This window comes from Peromyscus leucopus, chromosome 20 (genome assembly GCF_004664715.2).
Source record: "Peromyscus leucopus breed LL Stock chromosome 20, UCI_PerLeu_2.1, whole genome shotgun sequence".
NCBI lineage: Eukaryota > Metazoa > Chordata > Mammalia > Rodentia > Cricetidae > Peromyscus > Peromyscus leucopus.
This window is the reverse complement of record NC_051080.1, coordinates 35,983,892-36,004,546: the sequence shown is the minus strand read 5'-3', so window position 1 is coordinate 36,004,546 and position 20,655 is coordinate 35,983,892. Positions and strand designations below refer to the sequence as shown.

General features: G+C 56.2%; 2 protein-coding genes across 6 annotated transcripts in view; one reads left to right on the top strand and one right to left on the bottom strand.

The window, feature by feature from the left end:
* The first annotated feature begins 5 nt into the window (after positions 1 to 5).
* On the top strand, positions 6 to 8,167 carry C20H22orf23 (chromosome 20 C22orf23 homolog). 4 transcript variants are annotated; one of them, XM_028871125.2, is made up of 7 exons: positions 8 to 108; positions 271 to 382; positions 3,388 to 3,450; positions 6,379 to 6,561; positions 7,084 to 7,212; positions 7,325 to 7,500; positions 7,638 to 8,167. In XM_028871125.2, the coding sequence occupies exons 2-7, from the start codon at positions 280 to 282 to the stop codon at positions 7,707 to 7,709; spliced, it is 726 nt and encodes a 241-aa protein (XP_028726958.1). In that variant the 5' UTR covers positions 8 to 108; positions 271 to 279; the 3' UTR covers positions 7,710 to 8,167. The 4 variants fall into 4 exon arrangements, with proteins under 4 accessions (XP_028726957.1, XP_028726959.1, XP_028726958.1 ...); XM_028871128.2 differs by having other exon boundaries at positions 9 to 108; positions 7,400 to 7,500; XM_028871124.2 differs by having other exon boundaries at positions 6 to 108; positions 7,325 to 8,167.
* Micall1 (MICAL like 1) overlaps positions 5,901 to 20,655 on the bottom strand; it is a 43,186-nt gene continuing 28,431 nt past the window's right edge. For both annotated transcript variants that reach the window (XM_037197658.1, XM_028871122.2), the window contains exons 8-16: positions 19,847 to 20,220; positions 18,205 to 18,611; positions 15,232 to 15,366; positions 14,574 to 14,700; positions 14,364 to 14,454; positions 14,152 to 14,225; positions 12,020 to 12,134; positions 11,786 to 11,832; positions 5,901 to 10,665 (exon numbers count right to left, since the gene is read on the bottom strand). In XM_037197658.1, the coding sequence (XP_037053553.1) occupies positions 10,544 to 10,665; positions 11,786 to 11,832; positions 12,020 to 12,134; positions 14,152 to 14,225; positions 14,364 to 14,454; positions 14,574 to 14,700; positions 15,232 to 15,366; positions 18,205 to 18,611; positions 19,847 to 20,220 (1,492 nt within the window). In that variant the 3' untranslated portion in view covers positions 5,901 to 10,543. The remainder of the gene's footprint in view (positions 10,666 to 11,785; positions 11,833 to 12,019; positions 12,135 to 14,151; positions 14,226 to 14,363; positions 14,455 to 14,573; positions 14,701 to 15,231; positions 15,367 to 18,204; positions 18,612 to 19,846; positions 20,221 to 20,655) is intronic.

The window sequence follows — 20,655 nt, the reverse complement described above, 5'->3', positions numbered from 1 at the left end:
GGGGGGGCGTGTGCGCTAGTTACCATAGTAACCCGATGCGCTTGGTGCGGGCACTGACACACCGGCATCCCCGAGGGTCTCTTTGAGGAGGGCGCTGCCACGCTTAGGGTGAGCGCTGCGTCCGGGACCGTCTCGATGGGGACAGTGGTCACTGCGCTGTCCGGAGCCAAGGGTTCGGGCGCCAGCTCCTCAGACTCCCAGGGTGCTGGCGATGAGAGGTCGGGACCGCGACGCCAGACGAGGGCTGGTCATTGCTTCTCTCCCTCCTAGGGCCTTCCCATGGCTTCACAGGAGAGGGTGGACGCCGTGACCAAAGGAAACGGGTTCCGGCGCTGCCGTAAGCAGGTCGCTTACACGCCGGGGACCTGCGAGCTGCTCAGAGGTCAGTGCTTTTGGAGGAACGACGACAGAACGGGGCTGATTTCCTTTCCCAGTCTGGGTTTCAGAAAGGTTCGGGAGAGGATCGAAGGCCAAAGGACGGAGAATTTGGGGGTGGTTAGCTCATGTTTTACATTGCACTTTCAGTGAAGCCTAACTCCTCCCCACCACAGTAGGACTCACATCCCAGTACCAAATCCAGTTCCCTTCACTGGGCTTAGCACAATATTATAGTCGGTCTTATAGGCGTTTAGTTCCCCAGCTATCACCTTCTTTTAAGATTTATTTATTTTTATTTCATGTGCATTGGTGTTCTGCCTGCATGTATGTCTGTGTGAGGGTGCTGGATCCCCTGGAACTGGAGTTACAGACAGATGTGAGCTGCCATGTGGTTGCTGGGAATTGAACCCAGGTCCTCTGGAAGAGCAGTCAGTGCTCTTAACCTCTGAGGCATCTCTTTAGCACCCCAGCTATCACCTTCTAAATGGTGAATGCCACCAGGCAGAGAAAGTGCCTGTTTCTGCTCACAATTGTGGCTCCAGCCTCTGATGCATGAATGAACATAGATACATTCATTTATTCAACAACTTAAAAACCTAATATGTGATTTGGATATTGTCCTAGGTACTGGAAAGAGTGTTAAGGGGATTGCAAAAAAAAACAAACAAAAAAAAACCAAACCACCAAAAAACAATTCTTGCTCTCCTAAGCTAATAGTACAGGAAGTTAACAAGAAAAAATTATAGAGCTGGAGTGTAGCTCAGTAATATAATATATGCTAGGCATACATGAAGCCTGAATTTCAATCCCAACACACACACACACACACACACACACACACACACACACACACACACAATTGGAGAGATGTCTCAGTGGTTAAGAATGTGTACTGCTCTTCAAGAAGACCCAAGTTCAGACCCCAGCACCCATGTTAGCCACTCGCCAAAATAGTGTGTCTGTGTCTGTGTGTCTGTCTATTTTAGGCAGATATAATGATATGCAAGCTTGCTGCTTGAGAGGATTGCCTGAGCCCAAAAAAAGCTAGCCTGGATAATTAGTAATACCCTGTCTTTAAAATAAAATAAAATAAAAAAGGGTGTAGAGATAGCTCAGAGATTCAAAGCACTTGCTGTTATTCTGGAGGACCCCAGTTCAATCCCAACAACCATGTCAGGTGTCTCAAAACAACCTATAACTCTAGCTTCAGGGGATTCAGTGCCTTTTGCTGGCCTATGCAGGCACCCATACACACACAGGCATACTCATACACACAAACACTTAAAGCCAAGTGGTGGTGGTGGTGGTGGTGGTGGTGGTGGTGGTGGTGGTGGTGCACGCCTTTAATCCCAGGACTCAGGAAGCCGAGGCAGGTAGGTCTCTGAGTGTGAGGCCAGCCTGGCCTAGAGATGGAGTTCCAAGATAGCCAAGGCTACACAGAGAGACTCTGTCTTGAAAATAAACAAACAAATAAATAAATAAATAAATAAAATTAATAAAACCTTTTAAAAAAACTTTTTAAAAGCCATATATAGTGGCTCGTGACTTTAATCCCAGTACTCTGGAGTCAGAGGTGGGTGGATCTCTGTGAGTTTGAGGCCAGCCCAATGAACATACCGTTAGGCTACATGGTAAGAGCCTCTCTATAAATAAATAGAAAGATAGATTAGTGAACAAATAAATAGAAGAAAAGGAAAAACCCTAGAGTGTCATGTGCTCTAGAGAAAGTGGAGTGGACAGAAGAGCCTGAGAGCTCAGTTCAGAGTCGGGAGGCAATGCTGCAGTGGGCTGCAGAGACCGGGGAGATGAGGGGGTCCACTGCAGCTGGGGAGTGCTCACAGAGGGAATCCACTGCAGCTCAGGGGGGCTCACAGAGGGGGTCCACTGCAGCTCAGGGGGGCTCACAGAGGGGGTCCACTGCAGCTCAGGGGGGCTCACAGAGGGGGTCCGCTGCAGCTCAGGGGGGCTCACAGAGGGAGTCCACTGCAGCTCAGGGGGGCTCACAGAGGGGGTCCACTGCAGCTCAGGGGGGCTCACAGAGGGAGTCCGCTGCAGCTGGAGGGGGGCTCACAGAGGGGGTCCACTGCAGCTGGGGGGGCTCACAGAGGGGGTCCACTGCAGCTCAGGGGGCTCACAGAGGGGGTCCACTGCAGCTGGAGGGGGGCTCACAGAGGGAGTCCGCTGCAGCTGGAGGGGGGCTCACAGAGGGAGTCCGCTGCTGCTGGGGGGGGCGCTCACAGAGGGGGACCGCTGCTGCTGGGGGGGCGCTCACAGAGGGAGTCCGCTGCAGCTGGGGGGGGCTCACAGAGGGGGTCCGCTGCAGCTGGGGGGGGCTCACAGAGGGAGTCCGCTGCAGCTGGAGGGGGGCTCACAGAGGAGGTCCACTGTAGCTGGAGGGGGGCTCATAGAGGGGGTCCACTGCAGCTCAGGGGGGCTCACAGGAGTCCGCTGCAGCTCAGGGAGGCTCACAGAGGGGGTCCGCTGCAGCTCAGGGGGGCTCACAGAGGGGGTCCACTGCAGCTCAGGGGGGCTCACAGAGGGAGTCCGCTGCAGCTGGAGGGGGGCTCACAGAGGGGGTCCACTGCAGCTGGAGGGGGGCTCACAGAGGGGGTCCACTGCAGCTGGAGGGGGGCTCACAAAGGGGGTCCGCTGCAGCTGGGGGGCGCTCAGGGGTCCACTGCAGCTGGGGGGGCTCACAGAGGGAGTCCGCTGCAGCTGGGGGGGCTCACAGAGGGGGTCCGCTGCTGCTGGGGGGGCGCTCACAGAGGGAGTCCGCTGCAGCTGGGGGGGCTCACAGAGGGAGTCCGATGCAGCTGGGGGGGCTCACAGAGGGAGTCCGATGCAGCTGGGGGGGCTCACAGAGGGAGTCCGCTGCAGCTGGGGGGGCTCACAGAGGGGGTCCGCTGCTGCTGGGGGGGCGCTCACAGAGGGAGTCCGCTGCAGCTGGGGGGGGCTCACAGAGGGGGTCCACTGCAGCTGGGGGGGCTCACAGAGCGCTTTGTTTTGCAGTGATGATGAAGGAATCCAAACTGACCAACTTCCAGCAACGACACATCATGGATACCATGAAAAGTAAGGACAGTCACTCTAGAGACTTCCTGGGCAGAGGGACCAGGGATACATTTTTTTCTATTATTTATTTTTATCTTGTGTGCAGGGGTATCGGGACCCCTAGAACTGAAACACACAGCCGTGAGAATTGAACCCAGGTCCCCTGAAAGAGCAATCAGTGTTCTCAACCACTGAGTCATCTCTCCAGCCCTCCCAGGGAGACATTTTTAATGCTCCTCTATATGAAGGGGAAGGGGAGTTCATTTCAAAGGGCAGAGATGAAGCCAGACATGATGATGTACACCTCTAGTCCCAGCACTCAGGAGGCAGAGGCAGGCGGATCTCTGTTAGTTTGAGGCCAGCCTGGTCTACAGAGTGAGTTCCAGGACAGCCATGGTCATTACACAGAGAAAGCCTGTCTTGAAAAACAAAAACAAACAAAAAGTCCCAGGCCAGCCAGGGCTACATAGTGAGACCCTGTTTCATAAAAATGCTTTGGGGAGAGTGAGGCAGGCTGGAGAGAGGGCTAAGTGGTTAAGAGAAGGTACTGCTCTTGTAGAGGACCTGAGTTTGGTTCCCAGCTCCCATGTTGGGTGACTCAGAACCACCTGCAACTCCAGCTCCAGGGCCATCCCATATCTCTGGCCTCAGTGCACACTGCACTCATTCAGAGACACACAGGCACATATGTATCTATATATGACTAAAAATAAAATATATTATTATTATTTTATTTTATTTTTTTATTTTTTGGTTTTTCGAGACAGGGTTTCTCTGTGTAGCTTTGCGCCTTTTCCTGGAACTCACTTGGTAGTCCAGGCTGGCCTCGAACTCACAGAGATCCGCCTGGTTCTGCCTCCCGAGTGCTGGGATTAAAGGCGTGCGCCACCACCGCCTGGCCTTTTTTTTTGTTTTGTTTTGTTTTTTGAAAGTGTTTCTCTGTGTAGCCTTGGCTGTCCTAGAACTTGCTTTGTAGACTAAGCTGGCCTGGAACTCAAGAGATCCACTTGCCTCTGCCTCCCAAGTGCTGGGATCAAAGGTGTGTGCCGCCGCCGCCGCTGCCGCCGCCACCACCACCACCACCACCACCCAGCCAGGTGGAAGGAACACTTAGTGCTGTGGCAGAGACCCTCGGTTCAGTTCCTAACACCTTCATGGTACCTCACAACCATCTAAGCTCTAGTTCCTAGTGATCCTTTTCTGGCCCGTGGGCACCAGGAGAGGTTCATACATAGTGTACATCCATAGATGCAGGCAAGCATTCACACACATAAATAAAAATAAACCTTGAGAGGCAAACCTCCCTGAGAATTCACTGTCTACCTCTCCTTAACCAAAACCCTACCCCTGTTTTGTAGCTTGGTTCAAGCCACAAATTCCTCTCCTTCACCTGAATGCCCAGAATCACTGAGGCCACTATTTGCTTGATGAGCACGGGCTCAGGGAAGAGGTGGCCCTGGGACATGGGCTCATCCTGAGAACGGCATCTACGTGGTTCCCTGGAGGGAAGGCAGGCGGGGGTGATGGCAGACTCCTCCTTGCAAGCCCACAGGACAGGAACCTGCTGTGCTTCATGCCCCTTGCTCACCCTCCCACCTGGTCAGCAGCCCCGCAGGCTACAACCTGAGCCTGACCCGATCGCTCGTCTCCTCTGCTCCCCACCAACGCTGCATGCTGTTCGAAAAGCTGCTTCCCTTGGCCCTAGATGAGACTTTCAACAGCAAAAAGGGTAACTCTCTCCCAAACCCTCCAACGGCTTCCTACGTTGCAGAATAAAATCATCTTTCCAGAAGCTTCCATAAGTCCTGATTGCTGTCCCCCACCCCATTAGCCCCTTGGATGCTCCCTAGATATCTGGGCATGCACTGCCTCCACACCTGCACCCCAGCTGTCCTCTCTACCTCAGAGTAACTGCAGGGTTGGCTCTCCACTCTGGCTGTCTTCTCCGGTGTTACCCTCTTACAGAAGCCGCCCCTGTTCAAAACTACAGTCTGGGCTATGGTTTTGGCTCAGTCGGCAGAGCCCTTGCCTCAGATGCACCAAGCCCTGGGCTGCATCCCAGCACCACATAAACCAGGTGTGGTGGCACATGCCTGTAATCCGTGCACTTGGAAGGTAGAGACAGGAAGAACATCTTTAGCTTTATAGGGAGTTGGGAGGCCAGTCTAGATAGACCTTGCCTTTAAAAAAGCCAAAACCAAAACACAGGGCTGGTGAGATGGTTAAGCCGGGAAAGGTGCTTGCTGCCAAGTGTAACAATCTGAGCTTCATCCCTGGGACACACATGGTCAGAGAGAACTGATTCCTACAAGCTGTCCCGACCTCCACACTCATATACACACACACGCATGCACACATGCACACATGCACACACACACACACACACACACACACACACACACACACACACACACGCACGCACGCACGTGCGATAAAAAACAAAACAAAACAAAACACAGCAGGCCAAAGACTCAGTGTATGAGAATGTTTACTGCAGCATTGTCAGAAGTAGTAAAAATCCAATCAACAAACACAAAACAAAACAAAACCAACCCAGAGAGAACCTGAATGACTAGCCCAATAAATAGTGTGATCATTCTAACAACTAGTACATTGCTATAAAAAAATAAGTTACATATCAATGCATCTTTATAGAAAGTTGGTCATGATAAACTGGTAAGTGAAAAAAGGGTCTGTTACTGACCACATGGTATGATCCAGTGTTTAAGAACCGTACGTGTACACACGGAACAAGACATCCTTGAATGTGTTTTAGAAGCATCCAGAACAAGGAGCAACCACCTAACTGCTGCTACAGCCCGCAGAGGGCAGGCTCCGAGGGGCCTGGAGACTGGCCCATGCTGTTTGACTTCTGGCTGGCAGCTGCCGTTTTTCTTTGAAAAGACAGACAGACCGACAGGGCTGTCCCCCCGACTCTTCTGTTCCCAGGAGGAGGCCCTCTGCCTCTGCAGTGCAATCCCACATCCAGCCAGAGGAGCTCGCCCTCCAAAAAGCCGGCTACAGCCACCTACCTGCCTCCCATCCTGGCCACCCACTCCCACCTGCGGCCTGCAAGCATGTGTCGAGCCAACGGGGCATACAGCCGTGAGCAATTCAAGCCTCAGGCCACCAGTAAGTGACCGACCGGCTTGGGCTAGGGGCGGTCTCCATCTTCTGGGGTTATAGCAGCCTGAGACAGACAGCACCATTCCCATAGTGGGTAACAAACCCAGGCTGGTCACAGAGCAAAGCAGGCAGGTGGCCCTCTTCATCTTCCTACAGCTTTCTTCAAATTAATCCGATCCCAATCCCAGAGGGATGTACATGCCAGCTGCTTATCCTCCTGGTCCCTCAAGGCTGTCTCCTCTGTATTTGAGCCCACATCTGGGAGCCCTCCTCCTGGCCTCTAACATCGCTCTTGGCCCAGACCCCCAGCATCCCCACCTCAGAGGCCAGCGTTTCTGGGTTCTCTATCAGCTCTGTACTGCAGCCTTTTCTTGGTGGTTTCAACTGCTCTCCTGACCCGTCCTGCTGGGGGAAAGGGGTAACGCTGGGTCTGCACGAGCCCACTCCTCACATCCCAGACACCCTGCAGTGTGCAGAGAGGCAAACATCTGTGCTGCACCTTACCAAGACCATCCCTGGGGCCTGCAGGAGATCTGGAGAAGGAGAAACGAAGACTCCAAAGTATCTTTGCCACTGGGAAGGACACAGAGGAACGGAAGAAGGCTCCCCATGTGCGGCAAGAGGACCCACCTCCTGAGCTGGACCGGTTTGAAGAACGTGAGTGTGTGTGTGTGTGTGTGTGTGTGTGTGTGTGTGTGTGTGTGTGTAACTGATGAGGCTAATGAGAACAACATGACTTGATACAGACCTTCCCCCCACTCTCCCTCAGAGACCATGCGCTGCTGCCTGGGCCCCTGTGCACTCCCACTGCCCTGTGCACTGATGGCCCTTCCCCTCTGTGCAGTGGTGAAGGAAATCCAGGACAGGAAGGAATTCTTGGCTGCCATGGAGGCTCTGGGACAGGGCAAGCAATACCGAGGAATCATCATGGCTGAAATCTCCCAGGTAGGAGAGCCCAAGGAAGTGGGGAGCAGTGGAGCCAAAGGGGAGGAGCCCCAGCCAGCAAGGCTAGCCTCTCAGGTGGCAAGCTCCGGCCACGCTGTCCGGCCGTGACAGCAGCTCCTCCTGGTGGCCCTTTGCAGAAACTACGGGAAATGGAGGACATTGACCGCCGTAGGAGCGAGAAGCTTAGGAAGGCTCTTGCCACCACTTAATCCAAGACCAGGGTGGGCCAGCCCAATGCAACCACCAGAGCAGCACGACCACCAGAGCCCTCCTTCACTTCGCCAAGCGGTGCCATCCCCAGGTCTGCCCATCGACGGGAGCCACACCAGACCATGACATGGCACTGTCTTGGAGCACAAGACCAGACACTGCCCGGGGATGCAGAGGCCTCAGTGGTGCCCCTGAGCTATGTCACAGCCACGGTGTTGAGGCCTTCTGTAGGGGAAAGAGCCCCAGACACACCAGGTTGACACCCAGGCTCACCACTTTGGACATTTGCCCAAGGGCACCCTCTCTGGCTCTCCCCCTGCCACAGCAGGCCTCCGGGTGCTCTGTGAACACGATTCTGTCCTAGATATCTTAGGATCTACTTCTTTGGCTTCTTGTAGCCTTGGGCAAATGTTTAACCACAATGATTAATTGGCCAATAAAGCACATTTAACTTGGTCATGACAAGTGCCACCTTGTTTCCACAGGGATAAAGCCTATTTATTCAGAATCAGAACCTGTCCAGCACAGATGGCTTCTAACTGCTGTTTGCATATTTCCACAGGAACAGAGAAACAAAGTTCCTGAGCAGCCTGCAGTCAGTGCTAACCCTCAGGACTGAGGAGTGAGCCGGGTGGTGGTGGCGCACTCGGGAGGCAGAGGCAGGAGGATCTCTGTGAGTTTGAGGCCAGCCTGGTCTACAGAGTGAGTTCCAGGACAGGCTCCAAAACTACACAGAGCAAACCCTCTCAAAACCACCCACACACACACACACCAAAAAAAAAAAAAAAAAGACTGAGGTGTGAAAACTCAGGTTCCCCAAGACACTCTATCCAGGTAGTTAGCTGCAGAGGAGCCCACTTGGGGTTAAAGGTTAACTTTGTGGCTTCCACCAAACGAAGACCACAGGAAGAAACATAAATGGAGGGAGCCATAATGAAAGGGCCCTAGCCTAGCAGGTGCCACAGCCTTGGTTCCAGTTCCATTCAAGTGCCTCTGAGGCCCCGTCCTGAACATCAAGGAACCCGACAAGGAAAGCAGCCCTGTTCCCCACCTGGTACGCCAGCCCCTCTGCCCCAAACTGATTCACTGCGTGCACATCAGTGTCCTCCCTTCTGCTGGCCACTGCTGACAGTGACCAGCCCGACCTTCACTAGTATTCTATCATTTCCCTGTCTCCATAAATGGAAACATTTCCTGCACCTGCCAGAAGTCCCATAATTCCAATAGAACATACAATCTGTCTTCTTGTCAAGAATAAACATGGCTACTATGCAGCAACCAGCAGATAAGGGTCAGGTCAGCAGGGACACACCCTCCAGCTCCCAGGCCTGGCCCGAGCGTAGCCCACTGTGGCCAACTTAAATGTGAAGTCAGCAGGTACAAATTGTGCCTGTACAAAAACTGGATTCTGGGTTTCTTTTGAAAAAAGTGGGCAAGATTTGGCAAGCCTGTGGCCACGTTCACAGGATACAGGTGACTTCTGTGAGAAAGGCTGTTCTCTTGAGACATGGAAACTGTCCTTGACACTGAGAGCCTAGGGGAGTCCTCTCTTGGGCTACAGCAGCTGGGTCACAGGGCTCCTCTGAAAGACCTCTGAGCTGCTGGCCCTGTCTCCAGGTCAACAAGTGCGCTTGGAAAGACTGCCAGGGGCTATGTGGGAGTGAGCAAGCATCTCTTCCCAAACAGGAAGGGAATCCTGCCCAATGGTAGGCAGTGGTGGTCAAGTTCCCAACTGAGTGGACAGCCCAGACCCTCCCGGGGTTACCTAGCCATGAGGTGGAGCACAGACAGGCAGAGGGGGACAGATGTGGATGTGTCCTAGACGACTGGGCACTGGCAACTGAGGTACAGTGCATTCCTTCCCAGGATGCACAGAGTGGGGCACTAAAGACCCGGACAGCAAGAACAGTGCTTGGACCATAAGCTGCCTGGCATATTCCCCAGGGAAAAGAGGTACCACACCACTCTTCTCCCAGGGCCACTCAGTGGCGAGTGGCCATCGGTCCTTGGAGGGGACCAGCAACAGAGAGACAGACTGCACCGAGCACGGGAAGGAGTGTCCGTCCCCTGGGCATGGGGCGGGGCAGAAAGCCTGCATCACAAGTCAGACTACGACGACACCTTAGAGGACAAGGGTTAGCACCTGCCCAAAGCACGCCTTCCTAGGCGAGTCTGAGTCACCGCCTCAGCAGATACCAGGGCCCTGCGTGGTGGGCGAGACTTCCCATGGAGCAAGGCCGACGAGGGAAGAGCTCCCTACAACTTGGAAGGCAGAGGAAGCGGTACATTCCCAACCGACACAACACAGCGCTCACTGAGGGGCCGGAATCTGAGACTTCACAGAGCTCCCGAGTGAGGGGACGTGACTTTCAAGGGCATCTGTGTTAGACGCGGAGGCAGGGACTAAGGGTCCGGGTGAGAAGGAAGAAGCTGGGCAGCCAGCCTCGCCGCCGGCTTCTGCAAGGTGCACACGTCCCAGGCCAGGGCCCGCCTTGGGCAGGAGGAGCAGCAAAGACTCCCATCTGGCCTGGCTCAGAGGAACAGGGAGAGCGGCTGCCTCCTGCCTAGACCTGCACCCCTCCTTGCCCCTGGGTCTGTCACAGCAGCTGGAGTCAAAATCCAAGGGGGCAGGACTGAGTCACAGCTGTCTGGGCCACAGGGAAGAGGGAAGAGACCTTTAGCCCGGACCAGCTGGCGACCCCAAGGAGGGCAAAGCTCACCCAGGGACTCCCTCCCGAGGTCATCGTGTCCCCCTTGGCAAGTCTTAGGGCAAGCAGAGCGCTGCTCTGGCCTCAAGGCTCCCGGAGAGGAGAGGAAGTCGGCGTCCCCTCTGTCAGCTCTTGTCCCCAGGGGCCTTGCTTTTGGTGGCCCGCTTGTTTCCCAGGAGCTTCAGCATCTTTATGGTCTTGAACTTGCCTTTCTTCTTACCCTCAGACTCAGCCTCTTTCTGGAACTCTGCAGCAAAGAACAAAGGTACTCAGCCAGGGAAGGGGGGAAGCAGCTGGGGGAGGGGGGAGCAGGATGGAGCAGTGGCCAGGGTCACTGAGCAGGGGTGTGACCATCAAGGCTCCGGTCCATCCATGCACCAGGCCACATCACTATACCCAGTCTCCCTTTCCTCCCTGAGATCCACACCTGGGAGAACAATCTGGAACCTCTGAGGCAGCGGTGCTCAACCTGTGTGTGGGTCGTCGCATATCCTGCCTACCAGTTATTTACATTACGACTCGTAACAGTAGTAAATTACAGTTATGAAGTAGCAATGAAGTAACGTTAGGGTTGGGGGTCAGCACAACGTGCGGAAGGTATTCCAGGAAGGCTGAGAACCACTGCGAGGTCTAGCTCACTTTTTGTTCAATAGCTCAGGTCACCTGTACTGAGGAAAACAGAGCTGTAGGCCACAACAGAAATACCAGCTGGTGACTGTGGGGCACCTCGGGAGCTGTCTGCCCAAACCTCAACCTCTCACAAGGAAAACGTGAGCCTTTGAAAAGAAGCAACACCACGCCTGCATTTGCAGGTCCCTAATCCCAGGCTGGTGTTTTACAGAGTCAGCTCTGTAAGCCTCAGTCCACACCGGGGAGAGCGCCACCACAACACAAGCGAGGCGAGGTGAGGGCTGAAGGAACCAGCTCGGCCACTCAGAGCTTGTGTCTGAGCAGGGACCAGAAGCCAGTGAGCCACAGGTGGAACCAGGGTCAAACCCCAAGCCCCAGCTCCCAGGATAGCAACCTTTGGCCACTCTGATCCTGAGCAAGCTCTAGGTTCCCACGCCCCTAAGCCAACCTGCAGAGCTCTGGAAAGATATTCTGCTCTAGGCCAAGGGCCCCTGGTGGGCCAGAGTCCTCCTGTGGACACAGGGAATCAATCTCCTGGCTCCCCTCCCAGTCTGAGCCACAGCCACGTGGCTGTGACTGGCTTCCCTCAATTCACTTGGCTCCTAGCAACTCAGGGCCTGGGAATCTGCATCACAACCACCACCCCTACAGGGCTTGCTCAACCTTCCACTTCCAGGCTGCGAACACAGGCTGGAGCTCACAGGTAGGTGCTGGCCCCTCCTCAGGTTGGGCCTTACCTTTGTTCCTGATCATAGCTTCCACCATCTTGTCTTCCTCCTCATCCCTGGGGTGGAAAAAACGCGCTGAGTGCCCCCAGCAGGAAGGAACCAGGCCACCTGTGAGTCCCCTCCAGCCTCCGGGCCCCACAGGGCTGGAGAAGTGTGAGGGGAAGCTGGCAGTGAGGGCGGGGCTAACTTCCTCCCGGGCTCTGCCAGGAATCGGCTCCACCCCCGGGGTCCCAGGCATGGCACCTCTGGCGGTCCTCATCCAGGCAGGTGACAATGGCGTTGCGCTGCTCGATGAGGGTCATGAACTCCTTCATCAGCGCATCCTCTCGGTCCCGATCCTCCTTAGTCCAGTCCTTTTCTGCCAAAGGAGAAAGCCAGGGTGAGTGGTCGGGACCCTCTTCTTCATGGCAACAGGACACACCACCTGAGCTCCTGGGAAGACTGCAGGCCATCCATACTGTGGGATGAGAGGAGGACCCAGAGTGCCACTCAAGCTCTTAGAGAGATGGAGGTAGTTCTAGAAAAAAAACCAAGGACACTTGGCTGCCCACCAACACCCTTCAAGAGACTCCTGTAGGGCCAGAAATCCTCAAGGGCTTCCTGCCGGCCAAACACACTGTTCAAGGATGCTGTGCAGGACCAGCACCCCCAAAGGCTTCCTGCGAAAGACATTTGTTGGTGGCTCCTTAGGGGAAGCCAGATGGACTTCCTTGAGTGGACAGGGATGGGGATGACAAGGGACCTCCAGAGACCCACCTGCAGGAGCAGTGTGGTCCCAGTCACACAGTGGACCGTGTCCCCAAGGCCACAGGAGGGGAAGCGAGGCCAGGAGGATCCCTGATGTCACGAACACTCGCCACCATCCAGTTCTTCCCTCCTCCCGGCCTAGTGCTGTCTCACAGGCCACCCTCAGGGGCCCACCTACGCCTGGTCTCTCACCATCTGCAGGCTCCAGGCCTGGGCACCCACACCCGGTGCCCTCACGCACCACACATCTGGAAATAAACACCTGCAAGCGACCAGGAACTGCCCCGTTCCCCTATGATCTCTCCTCGCCCAAACGGAGGGTCAGGAAGCCCAGCCCCGTTCTGGGGACAGAGTATGGCTTCACAGTCCCGCTCTGCCTTCCTTCCATCTAGAGCCTGGTAAGGGATGCGCTAATCTACACGTAGGGAAACGGAAGCTTTGGAAGACGAAGCCTCTGGCCAGCAATGTCCAGAGAAGGTGAGGCCATACTGAACCCAGGCAGCCTGACCTCCTACATGGTGGACTTTCTATGGGCCCAACTCCCTCAGGGTCACACGAGCCACCTTCGTCTTCAAAAGCAGCCGTCAGGGGAACGCTAAAGAGGACAGGGTGTACAGCCAGAGCCTCTGACGGTTTCATACCCACTGGAGTCACACTGGGCTCCTGAGTGGTGGCCACACCCCCCAACTCCTGCTGGTTGGAAGTGACTCACAGTTGGCAAAACATGCCTAGGACATTCTGTGACTTGGGGGCACTCCAGTCTTCTCAGTTCCCCAGTCAATGGAGAGGCAAGACTCCAGTCAGAAATGATAGGCTGGCGTGGGGACAGGCACAGAGCAAAGACAGAGCCAGCAGCCCTACACAATGAAGACATCCCAGCCTCTGAGTCCCAGCTGAGAAATGGAATGATGGCCCATGACCCGAGCCTGGCATGATGTCACGACACAGGAAAGAGGTCAGAGCCCTGGATCCTTCCATGGCTCTGCGGTCTCTACTAGAAGCTATAGATCAGGGCATGCCACAGTCACACACACACACACACACACACACACACACACACACACACGGCAGGTCAGTGCATGCCACTGCCAAGGAAGGTCAGTTGCTCTTTTATCCATTCCCCAATTCAGCCCTTGGCCCAACTGAAGTTTCCACCATGCCCAGATTCCACAAATATGTGTGGGTTCTAAGAGTCAAACATGGGTCCTCACACTTGCACAAGCACTTAGTGAGCAAGCCACCTCCCCAGACCTTCATGATTTAGTTTTGTTTTTCAAGACAGGATTCCTCTGTGTAGCCCTGGCTGTCCTGGAACTCACTCTGTAGACCAGGCTGGCCTTGAACTCAGAGATCTGCCTGCCTCTGCCTCCCTAGTGCTGCGAATAAGGGCGTGTGCCACCACTGCCCAGATTATTTTTCAGTTTTTTGTTGTTGTTTTTGTCTTTGAGACAAGATTTCTGTGTAGCCCTCGCTGTACTTGGAATTCGCTCTGTAGACCAGGCTGGCCTCGAACTCACAGAGCTCCACCTGCCTCTGCCTCCCGAGCGCTGGGATTAAAGGCGTGTGCCACCACTGCCCAGCTTATTTTTCAGTTTTTAAGACGGGCTCCTGTGGCTGAGCTGGCTCACCTGGCTTGTTGAGAAGGCACCGCACTTCATACTCCACATCGGCCTGGCGCTGCTCCAAGTCCTGCTGCCTGACACTAACGGGTGGGAAGAGGAGGAAGTAAACACTTCTTCGAGGAGCCCCCCCACCCACACCGTGCCATCATGGCGGAGGGTGCAATTCCCAGGTCTCCGCAGACCCCGGCAGGGGAGCGGGCGGGGCAGGCAGGACTCACACGTAGTTCAGCTCTGACTCTTGCCGCAACAGTAGGTGCTTCTCGTGGATGAGCTTGAACCAGTCCACCAGTATGTCGTCCTCGCTGCCCTCTGGAAGCCAGATCCCCACTGAGGCCAGAGCCGGCACCCCTCCCAGCTCAGCACCCCCGGGCGGAGGGGCTCCCTCCAACCCCCAGCCCCCAGCCAGCTCCTCTCCGCAGCCTCCACACCATTTGCTCCTCCACGCAGCTTGTCCTCCAGCAGAATGCCACGGTACTCCAGGGCATCCAGCTGGCGCTCGATATTGTCCATCATGGTGTTGATGTCCTCCAAAGGGATATACTGGTCAGCCTGGACCTGCCCAACAATACTCTGGTCACCTAAAGAGCAGTGGCCCTCCCCTGCACCTGCTCCCCTCCAAATCACAGAGTCCCCTGGCCGCTCCAGCCTCTAGGAACCCAGGTCCTGTCCCCCAAGGTGGCAAGACAGGAAAGCAGCATCCGTGTAGGGAAAGGGCCAGGCGGGCCGGTCACGAACCCTCCCGACCGAGGGCCTGACAGACTCCCAGTGAGAGGTCCAAGTTCCTGTCCAGAGGGAAGCCTCTTCCTCCTCTGTCACTCAATTCTTTGGGACAGTGAGCTGGGTAACAGTTACAGAGCACCCTGGAGGCACCCTTCTGAGAAGCACAGCTTTCTCCCAGCACTCACTCTCTGCCCTTGAACAACTGTTAGAAATAAACATCCCACTCACTGCTCCGGGCCACTCAGGAACTCTAGGTTAAGCTCAACCTTCCAATAGCGCCCCCCCATAGGTCCCAGATGCTTAAGGCTGCTGAGAGGAGGGTGTTGGGCCCAGGCCAGCTGCGCCTTAGGGTCTCTCTGCCGGCACCTTGCGTTTGATGAGTGGAAAGCCATGTCCGGGGGCAGGTGGCCTCATGGGCTTGGCTCCTTTGGTGGCCTTCCTTACGGCGGGAGATGCGGAGGGAGATGGCTTCCGGTTGAAAGGATTCTCCTTGCAGGAAGACTGAAGGCAGAGACGTGACAGATGGTGTTAAGTCTGAGAAGTCTGATCATACAGGAATCAGGCCAGGGAAGCAGGCCAGGACCCAAGCGGCAGGAGGAGGAGGGCCCAGGCAAGAACAGAATCCCCTGAAGTTCCATCTTTCCACACTCATTCAGCAAATGGTTCCATTTCCAGAGGGCTTTCCCCAGTCTCAGTTCCCACACCTTGCACATTTTCTGCTCAAGGGCATGGCTGGGTGAGAAGTTTCTGTCTGAGCCCAGTGTGGTAGCGCACCTTTAATCCCAGCACTCAGGAGGCAAGGGCAGAGAGATCACTGTGAGTTTGAGGACAGCCTGGTTTACACAGTGATTTGCAAGCAGCCAGGGTGATATAGAGAGAGACCTTGCCTCAAAAAAACAAAAACACAAAAAAAGCCGGGCAGTGGCGGCGCACACCTTTAATCCCAGCACTCATGAGGCAGAGCCAGGCAGATCTCTGTGAGTTCGAGGCCGGCCTGGTCTCCAAAGCAAGTTCCAGGAAAGGCTACACAGAGAAACTCTGTCTGGAAAAACCAAAAAAAAAAAAAAAAAAAAAAAAAAAAAAAGTAGGAAAGGGGGTCAATTAAAGGGTCAAAGGGCTGAGCAGGTGAGCAGGAGACTAGAGGATGGGGAATTAAAATAGTCAGAATGCATTTTATATGTGTTTGATCGTGTTCACAACACAAAACTAAACAAAGTTTAAAAAACAAAAACCGAGTGCTTGCCCAACACGCGCAAAGCCTTGGGCTCTAGCCCTGGCACCACCTGCACACAGAAGCCTCACCTACTGCATGCCCACGCACAGCTGAGCTCCTGCAGAGAGGTCAACCTCCCAGCTCCAGGCCACCCACTCCCAGGGGCCCAGGAGTATCCACCCCGCGGGGCAGTGGTCAGGCTGTGAGGTCAAGGACCCCCAGGCCTGACTACACAGTTCCAGTCTTCACAGGCACACTTTCTCCAGGGAAGACTCAAAGGCTCCGAGAGGCACAGCTCCCCACCTAGGGTCACCCAGCCGGGCAACGCAACATCAGGATTCCCACTTTCCCTCTAGCTAACAGATGAGAGGCCATTCTCCCCTCCCTCGCCTCTTCTGCCCACCACGGACACACTCCCATCCTGGCTCTGCATCTTTCTGTTTCTCTAGAGACCCCTGCCCCCGGAGACTGCCCCCCACCCCCCTCAGCCCCGCCCGACAGTGCCCCTCAGTTTATGGAAAGCAGGCATCACACCTGAGGCCTCAGCTTTCCTGTCCTGGCGGGGCAGGCCTTGCTCTCATCCAGTCAAGCTCCAAGCTGCACAGAGATTCTCTGAAGCAGCCGAAAAAGTGCCCATGCCAGGGCTGGACACGGCCAGACTAGCATTTGGCTTCATGAGACAGCAGACACAGAGGGCCTGAGAAAGTGTGGCCACCCACAACCTGTCTCCTTCTCCAGCTGCCTCTGGCATTCTCTCCTAGTCCCAGAGGAGAGCGGGACTGGATCCACTACAAAGACCCTGGGATTCCGCGCTCTCTCTCTCTCTGTTCAATCCCTAGAGGACTCCAGGAAAGCCCAAGGCCTCTGAGCCCTTCCAGGCTTTTTAAGGCACAGAACATTCTCCAATCAGTCTCCACACAGCCCATGCTTTCACTGCAAATGGAGATGGGCAGGCTGCAGCGACGGCTTAGTGGTTAAGAGCACAGACTGCTCTTCCAGAAGTCCATAGTCAGGGTCCCAGCACCCACATCAGGTGACCACCAGACCCCTGTAACTCCAACTCTAGGGGCTCTCACACACCCTCTGCTGGCTACCATAGGCACTGCACTCACGTGCACAAACCCATACACAGACACACATAATTTAAAATAAAGAAAAACTAGAATGTATAAATAAGAGGCCAGGGAGGGTGCTTTAAGCTCCCCAAGCCCGTCACCTGCCCCCACCCCACCAAGATGCCCAGAGGCTCTTCAGAACCGTCTGGAAACTTGGCGTTACTGGGTAGCTTGCTGTCAAAGCATGCACTCTCAACGTCACACAGCAGCCAGCAGAGCTGGAAGTACCACACTTACATGAGTAGCTGTGGCCAGATGCCCGGAGAGAGGCCCAGCTAGACCCTCCTCCTCATGCCCACTTTACCTCTGAGAGAAGACAGAGCCTAGCAAGCAAGGGTCTAGGGTTGGGCCTGGTCTGTCCTCCATAAGCATTCCCCATAACCCATAAAAGAGGAACCCAGAAGGGTGTGCGTCCTGGGTCCTTAAGCCTGATGGGTGCCAACCTTGGCTCCTACAAACCGGTGTGGCTTCCTATGGGAGTCATTTCAGAACCTGCTGACCAGACAACGGGCCATCCAAGAACGGAAACCACTAAGCCTGTGTGACCTCGGGACTCCAGGAGTCCCACGTACACAGGTGGTCAGCAGGGGCCCGCTGCCTCACAACTTCTTGGCCAGAGCTGCAGTCTCTAGGGAAGGAGTCAGTCATCTTTCCTCTCCGGGCTTCATTCCAGATTGCATTCTAGAACAATCCTATGCCTGTCTCCCCACATAGACTGGACCCCGCCCCCTCGAGGGCAAACACAGGATCTTAATGAATATGCCCAAGGCCTGGCATCAGTGAAGCCAGTGGGTGGAGGGGTGGACGAGGTGTGGGTGAAGGGCAGAGGGGTGGACAGATGCCACTGTGTCCGCAAACAGGCTGGTGAGCAGACAGACCCAGGAGGGCTGGAGAAACACGCAGATCAGTGAGTGCCTCACACAGGTTGTGGCGGGCGCGTCCACTCAAGCAGCCAGAAGACAGGCACTCTTGCCCCAAGAGGAGCCGCACAGGCACCCAGGGAGCACTCACCTTGACCTGCAGCTGTGGGGATGAGCTCCCCGGGGAAGGGGCGGGGCTCCGGTCTCCAGCCAACCGGAAGGGAGTCGGGGTGGCGCCACTGCAGGGCTTGGTGGCCTGGGTACCTGGGCTGCCCCTGGTCCTGGCCTGTGGCACTTGTTCACCACCGGGCTGTCCCAGCTCCCCAGAGGACGATAGGGAAGAGTTGGCTGAGGGGGCGACGGAGTTCCCGGATGTGCCAGGGGCACCAGGCACGTGCACCGCAGGATCCGAGGAGCTCTTGGGTACGGCAGGCGGCTCCGAGGGCCCTGCTTTGGCAGCCGGGCTGGAGCTCTCGGACGACAGGCTCTCCACGCTGAGGGCCGGTGACGGCGTGGCTGAAGGAGGTTCCGAGTGGGACAGGCGGGCGGCGTGGAGAACTGGGGAAGCAGAGGACAGTCACGTTCCAGTGGGGGACAGGACTTCTGTCCTCCCCCAACACATCCTGCTCCCAGAGCCGGGGGGGGGGGGGGGGCGGGGGTAGCCCTGGACACCAAGCTTTCTTCATCTGGATGGGCAAGAGGCCAGAGAACACTAAACCCGAGCCAGGACCCACATCACAAAGGACCTCGGCCACCAGACCCCCGTCTTGTACCCGTGATGCTCTAGTGTGCCACCTTGTGGCACACTCTATGGCCCTAACTTCTTACCCAGAAGACAGCTGCCTTCCACTTCCCCATATCCCCCATGATCCTCCCACACGCAAGGCCTCTCCAAAGGCAAGCTGCTGGGGCAGGTGGGGTCTCCGGGACAGGGAAGGCAGGGGACAGCAGGCTGGCCTCGGCCTCCCGCACACAGACGGGAACGAGAGCCACAGCAGAGGGTGGGGGCAGCCGTCAGGGCTGGGCCAGGCACTGCCAGGCACAGCTGCGCCCTTCGGCAGATGCCATGGACCGTGCCTCCGCAGCCTCCACAGCCATCATCCTGCTTCCCGGATGAAGCCGCAGACTCAGGAAAGGAGCCTCCCCAGCTAGGGTCACCCTCAAACACAGCTTTGTCCAGCTGCAGCGCTCATGTCCCTGTCACCCCAAACCCACTCAGCAAGGGGACCCAGGGCACAGGCCACCACCAGAGCATTTGCCTGTCACTGCTCCTAGCAGGTGCCTGGTCCCACAGAGCTCTCCGTCACACCCCGAGGAGTGGGAAGGGGACCCAGAGTTGAAGACCAATCTGAGGTAAAACCAAAACACACAGCGTGCTGGGGTGAAGGGACTGCAGGGGGAGGAGAGGCGCGGCCTCTGGAGCTGACCCCCCACCCCATCTCACACATGAGGAGACATGAAGGCCAGCTCAGGGAAGGACCAAGCTCTCCAGAGCCAGGTGGGAGCCAAGCTGCTCAGTGGCTGGGGAGACAGACAGGGAGGCAGGGTTCAAGTGACCTCCTGCCTCACGCCTGTCAGAAGCCCCAGAAGCCCCAGAAGCCCCGTGTGGAGCTGTGCCATGCACCTCCCCGACTTCCCTCGCTGAATGAGCATGAACAGAGAGTGTTAAAAGCTGGGGCTCCAATTCTGGCTCCACGGCTCCAGCACTGTGGAGAGCCTCCCCCTGGGAAGTGGCAATAAGCCACCCCCTCCCAGGAAATGGGAGATCATGCACCCCCAGACCCAGCACTCACCAAGCGGGGAGGCACTGGGGGCTCTCGGGGCGGGGCGCTTCTTGGTCTTGGGGCTGCTGGTGGAGGTGATGCCGTACCAGGGGTGCAGGGACTTGGGTGTGGACTCTGGCGGGGCGGGGGCAGGGCTTGGCCCTGCTGGGGCTGGCTCTTCTCCCTCCTCGTCCTCCTCAAAGGGGTTGTAGGGCTTGGGCTCTGGCCCAGCGACTGGACTCTTCTGGGTCCTTCCCTCCAGGCCTCCATTCTCCACCTGTCTGCCGGGCGGCCCAGGACTGCTGCTGCTGCTGCTGCCGCTGGGGGGGAGCGGGGCTGGCTTCTTCTTGGGCTCTGTCTGCACCAGTGTGATCCACGGGGGGTCCTTCCTTGGTGCTGGCGTCCTAGAGGGAGGCCACCACGGCCAGGTCAGCCTTCTGCTCTTTAGGAAGTTCCGGTCTGTCCCAGAGGAGGGAGAAAAGCCGCCCCTCTGTTCTCCCAAGCCTAGCCTCGAGGTCAGGCCAGGAACAAAGCTGGAATGGGTTCCGGCATTCACAGCCCAATAGGGCAGGCACCGTGAAGCCCAGAGAAGACAGGCTTTCAATCAATCACACAGCTGCTGTCAATTCAGCCCCCGAAAAAGGGGCTGTGTGACATTTAATGGCGTCACCCACCTCTCTCTATGCCTCAGGCTCCATGGAGGCTTAACTAACATTCCGTTTCACAGGGTCCAGTGAGCTCTACATCCTGTCCCCGAGTGCGGCCACACACCAGGAGCTGCACAAACATTCACTAGTAGGACACTGTGGCCCGTTACCCCTCCCAGGGCGGCCATCCTG

Bases quoted from the DNA above. Each gene is read 5' to 3' on its own strand.
- C20H22orf23 (XM_028871124.2), top strand. From the start codon at position 280: ATGGCTTCACAGGAGAGGGTGGACGCCGTGACCAAAGGAAACGGGTTC. The intron at 383-3,387 runs GTCAGTGCTTTT...TTTGTTTTGCAG, and splicing joins GACCTGCGAGCTGCTCAGAG to TGATGATGAAGGAATCCAAA. The intron at 3,451-6,378 runs GTAAGGACAGTC...TTCTGTTCCCAG, and splicing joins CATCATGGATACCATGAAAA to GAGGAGGCCCTCTGCCTCTG.